This window comes from Phragmites australis, chromosome 2 (assembly GCF_958298935.1).
Source record: "Phragmites australis chromosome 2, lpPhrAust1.1, whole genome shotgun sequence".
Taxonomy (NCBI): domain Eukaryota; kingdom Viridiplantae; phylum Streptophyta; class Magnoliopsida; order Poales; family Poaceae; genus Phragmites; species Phragmites australis.
In genome coordinates this window covers 48,885,043-48,894,603 of record NC_084922.1, presented here as the reverse complement: position 1 = coordinate 48,894,603, position 9,561 = coordinate 48,885,043, and the positions used below count along the sequence as shown (strand labels likewise).

The window sequence follows — 9,561 nt, the reverse complement described above, 5'->3', positions numbered from 1 at the left end:
GCCTCTGGTGGTGGTGTGAGTCGGCGTTGCGGCGCAATGAGGCACGCGGGCATAGGGGAGGCGCGCTCCCTTGTGACCATGGAGGTAGACCACACGGCGTCGCCGCCCAAGTGCTCTTCAAAATGGCACGACTGGTTCATCATTGCGGATGTCCGAGCAAATGAGGATGGCTCTATGTGTCATTTTGTTGTGTTTGGGCTTGACCACGGGGTCGCCGCCCGCATTTCGGGCCACCACCGAGCTCCGTGGTGGCATGCTCGCGCGACCCCGCAGCGCAGGCCAAGGCGGTTTTGCGTTCGGCCTACACGGTGGCTGCATTGGGCGTATCCTCCTCTGCCCGAGCATGCAACCTGCATTATGTTTTTAATCGTGTCAAGGGGGGACCGTCGTGGGGTTGCGGGGGGGGGGGAGGCGCAGAAGGAGCGTGCATGCGGCCTGCTGCACATGTCATAGTTGGGTCTGCGCACTAGTTGGAGCGGTGTTCACCTTCGAGCTGGTGGTGGCTGTGGCCATGGCAGCCCCGATGTCTTGTTGGAGTGTTGGTGCGACACCATGAAACCCTAATTGCTGGCGGATATGCGCGCGTGGGCGGGGGGTGGGGGTGGGGGGTTGTATCTCCTCTTCGACTACCTTCAACGGATGTACATGTGTCAGTGCGCGCGTGGAAACACAGCGCAGTGCGGCATGGCAACATGGCGTGGTGCGACGGATTGGATTTGTGGTGAAACGGCAGTTCTCCTCACTGTGGATGTTGGAAAGTTGCCACCCTTCCGCCTGTGCTTGCCGTCGTTGTTGCCCTGAGGTATTCATGACGCTCAAGCGACAACATTAGTGCTTCAAGACGCTCGGTCCAGCGGGCGCGGCGCAGTTACCCTCAGTCCCCTTATGCTGTGGCGGCTCATCCCCTTATCAGATTTGTCTTCTTTCTCTCCGATCCACCCCGCGGGGAGCCTCGTGGTGTGGGGCGGCTCTGGGGTGATGCGTGCTCGTCCTGGCTATGGTGTTGGGTGGGGGTTGGGTGCCTCAGGCGAAAGCCTTGCCTGGCGTTTGGCCTGTGTCGATAATGGTGACGCCCTCAGGCGCCGCTTCCTCTTTGGAGGCTTTTGTCGAAGGTGCTCCCCCTTCCTCGTTATGGGATCTTTCAGGTGAAAACCATGTTCGTGCCTAGACGGGTGACGGCAGAGGCATTGTATCCTCTCTTGAGGCGTCGCTTTGGAGGGTGCCTTCTTCGGCAGTGGTTGGGAACACTCTGGGTCTCAAAAGGGGTAAGTTGTCGACGAGGTCTCTGCTCTTTTGATGTTGTGCCATTCTATCCATAGCTAGGCTATGGTGGAGTCAGAGCTACTGCGTTGGGGCGTCCGACGAGCTTGACAACGATGATATGTGGTGGTCGTGGATGGGGACGTGAGGACATCTAGATAGAGACTAAGGTTTGTTTTGGGAAGTCAGAGCTGATTTGTCGATGCGTACGATGAGTTTGGCAACGATGACCATTGGCGGACTCTGCTTGTGTTGTTTTAAGGGTGTTGTGCTATTTGCCTTTTGTTTATCGAGACGCTCCTGTCGCCGGTTTTTTGCCAATTGACCCCGAATCAACCAGCCAATTGTTAAGGTTTTTGGGCCCAATTTTTCTCATAAACAGGGTCAACCCTCTTCTTCTATAATAATATCAGCATCTGAGAAATCAAGTTGAAATATGTCTTGGTTTATATGTGACGAGTGATTGACAATGTTATTGATTTGGTTTGTATTGCAATGATGATCATGAGTGACTGAAGTTACAAAGAAAAATAGAGTTGACGTTTTTATCTCTCAGTCCAAAAAAATTGTACACGTCGTATGATCCGACACTAGGATATTTGAACACGTCGAATGGTCCGGCGCTCAGAAAGTTTTTACGTCGAAGCATTTCAAGCTAGAGGCAAAAATTGAAGTGAACACCGGAAGGTCCAACGATGAAGTGATGTTAACACCGGAGCTTTTCTTGCAGAGAATTGCAAACTGGCTCTGTGGACTTGTATTCGCCGGATGATCCGGCGCTCAAAGGGATGAACATCGAATGCTTCGCCAGAGCATTTCTTACAGAGAGTTGCAAGATGGCTGATTCGGAGAAGAAGTACATGCCGGATGGTCCGGCGATGAGATGATGAACACGTTAGAGCATTTCTTATAAAGAGGTTGTAAGATGGCTAGTCTGCTGGATTGAACACGTCGGATGAGCTGAGATTTTTCTACCTTTGGAAATTATTCTTCTTGTTGCTAAAGTCATAAAATTCACATTCAAAATTGATCTTGAATTCTCTTACATTTAGATTATCAACCTGGAGAAATTCTTCTTCCGGTGATCTTTTCGTTGGTTCAAAAGTTTCTTCGTTCTAGTTGCTATCTTTTATAATAATAACATGTGAGATGAGTTTTAATGACCCATGAGAGTCATATCTCTCTTGAAAATTTCTATAGTAATATGTCTCTCTAATTTTTACTTTTGCTTTTAGTTTTGAGATACGTTGAGTGACTAAAATAAAAAAATATTATTAAAGAAATTTGCGAGACGTATTTTTATTTTCTCGAATCCTCATTCTTGATCTTACAAGATCAATGATATTGTCCTTTTGAAAAATGGAGATGTACATGTCCTACTAACTATGAAGGATCGGCCCAGCTCATGGCTATGTTGGACAAGCCCTCGCAGAGCCCATCGGACGTCAGGAGGAAGAGGGAGGTGGGCAGAGCCGCGCTGAGGAAGGACGACACCGCGTGGGAGTGGCTGCCCTGCTCCTTGCCTCCGAACCGCGCCCCATGTCTTCTCCGAACAGATCAAGCTGCGACGCCGCTGCCCACCCTGTGGATGGATCGCGACCACAAGGCCAGAACACGTGTTCGTTCCAGCAGTCCCGGACCGGGGGTCGGGAAGATAGCATGAAAATTCCAGCCCTGCGAATGACTTACGGAGCACCTTCTTTTTACGTTGAGATTCATGCTAATAAATAAATAAATATAGATTAAATAAAAAACCAACAGATAAATAATTTTTAAATGAAAGAGATAGACTATGCATATACGGAATTGTATTTCCGGTCAGGAACTACTGTTCCACATGTCTTCCCGTCTCTACTAAAAAATGAAAAATGCCTGGCGTCTCGGGGCGTGGACTTTTCGTAGGACGAGCAATCTGAATTCTGATGATCTGATCTACGAGGCTAAGCACGGTCTGCACGCATGTGCGCCTTTCTTTTTCTATCGGGTGCAAGGTAAGACCAGCTCAGCTAGTGCCCCTGATATGTGCATGTGCCCGGCTTTCATGGTCAACGATCGAGGTGCATGGTTTTCAAGACATTTCGTCCATTCTTCCTCGAGATAAGAAAAGAGATAGAGAGACTTTGTCCAACACCAAGGAATTTTTCTCGGTTTCTTCTCGATGGAGTTTTGACAGCATACGCATTTGACCGCAAAGACACGTAGCATCGTTTGACGAACTTTTTCATGATCCTTGGAAAGGTATATCGAAATTATTCTTGATTTTGGTTTCGAAGATACCAATTTTTAGTACCTCTCAAGTTATAAGCAGTGGTGCCTCTGGTTACCTCTCCAAATATGGTAAAATAGCCCTCTCCTTTCTCCACGTACGAACACCGGCGAGTTTTTCATCCATGCATGCCTGAAATCACCGGCCACTTGTTCACGACGTTCATACACAGCCACACAGGTGTATTGTAGCCCAGGGAGAAATCCCAACTACGTGCGTGCTCTGTTGTTAGAGTACTTAAATACGCGCGCGCGGCGATGATTGAAGCAAGTCCGGAGATCATGGCCAACCATGCATGCATTAGTGCATTAGCATTGCTGCTTTCGACTGATAATATAGTGCTTGAATGACCTCCACACGATATTGTTCTCAAGGAGATAAGATATGCAATTTGCACCAAGACAGCATCCAGTTAGTTTTAATGTCCACAGGATGGAACAGTTCCATCCTGTCCAACAGCCTGGAGTCCTGGTCTATGGAGCATGCATGCATTCATGGACTACACAAACGGACTTGAACTCTTGAAGCACACTACGACAGCACTACGAGTGCAACACTTCCACACATGCTATGATCAAGCAAGTTGATCACTGCATGCGAATAAAGAGCAGATCACCAACGATGGAACAACAAGCAGTCACATGGTCAATGAACTGCAAGAGAGGCTTCGCTCTGAATTCGCAACGTGTCATTGCAACTCAGGCATGAGCAAGAATGAGAGGAGTCTCAAAACCATTTCAATGGAAAGGGATAATACAATCAGTGGCTTATACATGCGGTTACATCTCTTTTTTCCCGGTGCTTTGTACCTCAGTTGCATTCTCACAAAATCCAATGCAAGTGTGAAAGTTTCATACCTCATAGTTCAAGTATGCTGCCATCGAATTGGCCACTTGAAATTCCCGCTTTCTAATGCGTCTCAGAGTTTATGCGTGCCATCCTATCGTCTTCCAGCACCTGGCCGGGGACGTCCATTTGAAACTCCCCATCTTCCTCTCCTCGGGCGTCAGATTCGTGTAATTCTTCCAATACGTGGCTATATCTTTCAGGTCATGCACCTTGTTCTCCAACCCGATGCAGCAGTTCGCGTGCATGGTACATACCTTGTCTAGGTTATTGTGGTACTCGCAGAATCCACTGAAGTACACAGTCTCGAGCGGCTCGATCCTTGCCTGGAGCTCACTGACAAGCTCGTTCTTGATCTTGCTGAACACCTCCTGGTCGTTATTGCCAGGGAACCTTGCCCTTGCCGCCCGCCAGTACTTGATCATCTCGATGCTCCTATTCGAAGACTTCATGTGGTAGAACCCAGTGTTGAGCGTGTTGTCCAGGGGAGCAGATTCAGCCTTGAAGTAATCGGTCGAGCAGCTCATGTCGGCGTAGACGGTGATGTGCCGGAACGGATTGCGAAACCATAGTATATCGGTGTCCTGCATGCAAGTGATAGATCTGTCAGAGTGCGCAGCTAGCGGTCCGGATCGGAAAAAAATTCTATACCCACGATAGTACCGCGTGTCCTTGCCAAGGATCTGAAACCGACGACTCCCTATACCCACGAGCCAGCTCCCCCAGACCAATACAAAGTGGAGTTGCTAAATTGTATAGGTGAAATTAACGATTAATTGCAAGTCATTTTACATCATCTTACCGTGAACAAGAAGTTGTAGCCGAGCTCCAAGATGCGCTGCTGGAAAGAGATCTTGGTCCAAACCAGCTCCAGGTATTCCTTGGTCATGAACCGGTTGGCCGAGCTTAGGTTTGCGGATTGCACCTCGAGGAGGTAGCAGTGCGGGTGGACGGCCCTGCAGCGTGTGAACCCGTCGTGGTCGAGGGTGACCACGAGGACGTGGTTGAGGAGGTGCTCTATGTCCTTGCCGTTCCTGTAGCTCTCAAGGTGGAGGTCCAGGAGTGAGCCAGGCTGTGCCCATGCCTTGTTCACCGACGTGAGTATCACTGTCCTGTCCTCCATGGCTACTTTCGGGAGTAGCTCAGCTAGGCCCGGGAATCTGACCTGCGTGTGAAATGGTAGTATTGAGGCCCGCTTGATATGCAAGGCTTCGTATCATGCACATAACACGCACAGATGCACACATTTTCTTTTAGAAAAAGGGGCAGGAGCGGCACCGCCGATCAATTAAGAAGGACAATGAGGTTAATTACAAACGACGTGCCGGCAACAAAGCCAGACGAAAAAGATTAATTGCAGCATGTACATAACCATGCATGGAGTTTACTTCACGCTTACCTCTTGATCTTGAGTGATGTTACCCTCCTGAGCCAGGCCAACCGGCGGCACTGTTCCATTGCTCCCCCAGCTCAAGGAGATGATGGACAAGCCTTCGCCGAGCCGGTCGGACGCCAGGACGAAGAAGAGAAGGGCTGTGGGCAGAGCCGCGCCGAGGAGGAAGGACACCACGTTGCTGCTGGTGCCCTCCTTCCCTCCAAACCACACGCCCCCCATGTCGTCCCCGAATTGAAACTGCAACGGCAACGCTAGCTATATCGATCTATCTGCCTAGCATGTGGATCGCCCAGAACGCCAGATTATTTGTGACCGATGAGCTGCTATTGTTCCATTCGCCTCTTAAACGCTAGCTACTAGCAGGTTTGAGTTGATCTCTTCTCCTGCCGTGGACTTTTTGCAGGATAATTAATCCGCAGTTAGCCAACAGGACGAGTTCTCTGATGATAGAATGGTACTTGGTCAAGCAGTAAGTACGGTTTCGACGTAGGCATGTGGATATATACTTGTGGAACCACATTTTGACCCGTGAACCAAGGCAAGACCAGCTCAACTCAGCTAGCACTGTCATGCAATGCCAGGCTGCCAACGCTGATCTCCTTGTCAACCATCGACGCCCATGGTTTTCAAGGCTTCTGATCACGGTTCACAAATGTGTCGGTAACCGCCTAAAAATCATGGTTACCGAACTTCTTGGTCCGATCCGGTTTCAGAAACCGAACGGTAACCGAAATTTGAATTAAAAAAAATTAAAAAATCAAAAAAACTTTAAAAAAACTAGACACAATTTTAAGATCTTCTGTGGAAATTTTTTTCAAAAATAATGTCGTTTGCATTATATTCTATAGGGAGGAAGTTTGAAAAAAATTGAAGCGTGCGGCTCAGTTATTAACTCATGTTAAGGAAAAGTGTAACATGCAAACACATATTTTTCTTGTGTAAAACGTATTTTAAGAGAATCTTTAAAATTGATTTCACTTTATTTAGAGTTTTATTAAATTCTCTATGATTTTTACAAAGTTCACAAGCATAAACTGAATATGTTAAGAAACAGCACTGTAATTAACTTTTTCATGCCTACTATTATTTTTTCTACGTAAATCATAGTATAAATAAGCTAATGAAAATGGTTTCACTAATTTTTGAGGTATGATGGGTCAGTTATGAATTAATCTAGTCGCAACACATTTACACAATCATGCATGTTACAATAACTAATTCATGAGTTCATGTATTTTTAAAAGACATAGGATCATGTAATAAGACTAACAAAATTAGTTTCATGATTTTTGGATTAGCAAAGAGTAAACTATGCATTTAACTTGGTTTAACAAATACAATTTCTCACAGGAAATTTTGAACTTTTTATGAGTATAAATACTTTTATCATGTAGATCATGTCACAAGGAAACCAACAAAATTTGTTTCACTTGATTTGAAGCTCAGATGAATTAGTTATTGATTTTAGAAGATTGAGATAAATTTTAGGTTTTTTGTTGAACTTCACTTAAAATCGAGAAAACCGCTCGATAAATTGAGAAAATCAAGCGGTTACCGAGAAAACCGAGTGGTTACAGACAATACGGAAAATTCAAGAAAACCGTTCGATAAATCGCAAAAACCGCTCGGTAACCGGTCCAAACTGACCGGTTACCGAACGGCTAAAATCGCGATTTTTTTTCCAAATTTCAAATTTTGCCAAATGAATTTTCTCCGATTTTTTTTTGAATTTTTAACCGGTAACTGCGGTTATCGCGAATTTTCGGTTACCGCCGGAGCTCGGTAACCGAGCTCAGGTCGGTAACTTTAACCCTGCTTCTGATCACCCAGTTTCTTCCTCGAGATAAAAAGAGAGACCTTATAAGAAACTGCAAACTCTCTATCAGCACGGTTATCTTCTTACCTTTATGTACACGCCTGTGGGGGGGGGGAACCTTGGTCGGGTGGGAGCGGAGGCAAAGTGGTGAGGGCGTCACCACTGGAACGGTCGGTGGGCCAATATCGAGGTGGGGAGAGGTAAAGATGTCAGGTTAGCACGAGGAGGGTGAGATGATACAAATGTAAATTATTGCAATGTTCATACAAACCGTAGGTACAGGTATGTTCCGATACCGTGCCTTTCCTTCGTATGGTAGGGCAGACATGAACACAAAAATATATAGTTCTTAAGGAAAAGGAACATGGCTTGCTAAAAGGTTGAAACAAATCGTGTTGTAATTATTTATAGAAGTTCAGAGAAGTCATAGTGGACTGTAGCTAGTATTGCGGAAGCAAATTTTATATGATCCTATTCTAGGAAAGATCCTCTCCTATGTGATAACACGTATTCACACTCTCCTTTTTAGCTTAGCTATTGAATCACGAGACCATAATATGAATAGGATCTTATGAAAATCTTTCTGAATAGAATTTTATAGAATTTATTTCCTAGTATTGTTGTTTTCATAAATGAAATATAATATTAGAAGAAACAAAGCAGCTTGTTCAAAAACATCATATAGTAAACCACATACTAAGGTTGTTCGGTAGTCCAAATAATATATAATACAACATGATCCAAATATTGCATCACATACTCAGGTTGTTTCATACTCCAAATAATACATAATACACCATGGTCTAAATATTAAAACACAAAGTCACATTATCCAAATATTACATAATACAACAATATACCAATACTACAAGAGTTCAACACTTAGTCTGATGAATATTACAAACTTAAGGCACCATCCAATTAGTAATACAACATGGAAACAGTCACGCCGTGCTTCAAATATGAGTCCCGTTCGAAGGTTTTTTCTTCTTCTTCGGCTTGCGTACTGGGACACGCTTAACCTGCTCGCCTAACGCCAGTGTCCACCAGATATTGATTTCACTGCCCCCTCAAATGCGGACCTCCACATACCAGGCACTCCTAGCAGGCTCGTGCTCCCTCAGCAACATGCATATCATTCCTGATATGCCGAGTCTTGCGTCGTCCCTTTTTGTCAACCTTGTTGTTTGGATCTAGAATCCAAGACGGGCCATTTTCAGGTGGGTTCGTGAAGTCTTTTACCGCCCGCCACCCAAACAACTTGCTGGTTCAAGTACTTTCTACAGCTTCCTTGCGGTAGTACGGTGACACGAAATGCTTCGACTCTATATTTCCCTTCGCGCAACAAGCTATTACATGAGAGCGAGACAAATGCATTAGTGATGGCTTGTTGCGTGTGCACTCGCACTTGTTGTCCGCTGGCCACAACCTGCATTCCATTATTATTTTCTATCTTCCGATGTCCAGTTCGCCCTTGTCACGCAACATCAACTCGAAGATATGCTGATGATTACCAACAACATAAACTCTGTGGGACTGGCCCTTCTCGCTCTTCTCTTTCATGTAAGATGTTATCTTCTCCGTGTACACCCTTTGCGGGTTGCCTATATGTAGCGTTGCCTTATAGTAACGCTCTCAGGGATACCGGTTCGTTCCACGAGTGACTCCCTTCATAATTGCCACCAACGGCAGTTACCTATTCCCTTTCATTACCCAATTGTAAACCTCAGTGAGCTTAGTTTTCATAATTTCATAATATGAACCATCAGTTTCCGCAATAAGTGCCCATATCTCTAATGGTTCATGTCTAATCCAGTCAGAGAAACACTTAACCATCTTTTCACCTTTCCTCCTCCTTGTCACACTATGCGGCTCAAGTGGTAAAGGCTCTAAGCCCTCATGATCCTCTTTTGGTAGAACTGGCTTCTTCCAAACTTCGTCCATGTGCCTAATAGTTAGTCTATCTATTTCTTTTCA

General features: G+C 45.6%; 1 protein-coding gene across 1 annotated transcript; it reads right to left on the bottom strand.

Moving 5' to 3' along the window:
* Positions 1 to 3,951: 3,951 nt before the first annotated feature.
* Positions 3,952 to 6,224, bottom strand: LOC133910216 (uncharacterized protein At4g15970-like). The gene is made up of 3 exons (XM_062352727.1): positions 5,772 to 6,224; positions 5,175 to 5,537; positions 3,952 to 4,956 (listed from the first exon to the last, which is right to left on the bottom strand). Exons 1-3 carry the CDS (start codon positions 5,985 to 5,987, stop codon positions 4,453 to 4,455), a joined length of 1,083 nt encoding a protein of 360 aa, XP_062208711.1. The 5' UTR covers positions 5,988 to 6,224; the 3' UTR covers positions 3,952 to 4,452.
* Between the last annotated feature and the right edge of the window lie 3,337 nt (positions 6,225 to 9,561).

What these genes read in the sequence shown, in the direction of transcription:
- LOC133910216 (XM_062352727.1), bottom strand. Translation starts at nt 5,987, where the DNA reads ATGGGGGGCGTGTGGTTTGGAGGGAAGGAGGGCACCAGCAGCAACGTG. An exon ending in ACATCACTCAAGATCAAGAG is followed by an intron (nt 5,538 to 5,771) that starts GTAAGCGTGAAG and finishes TTTCACACGCAG; the next exon opens with GTCAGATTCCCGGGCCTAGC. An exon ending in GCTACAACTTCTTGTTCACG is followed by an intron (nt 4,957 to 5,174) that starts GTAAGATGATGT and finishes ACTTGCATGCAG; the next exon opens with GACACCGATATACTATGGTT.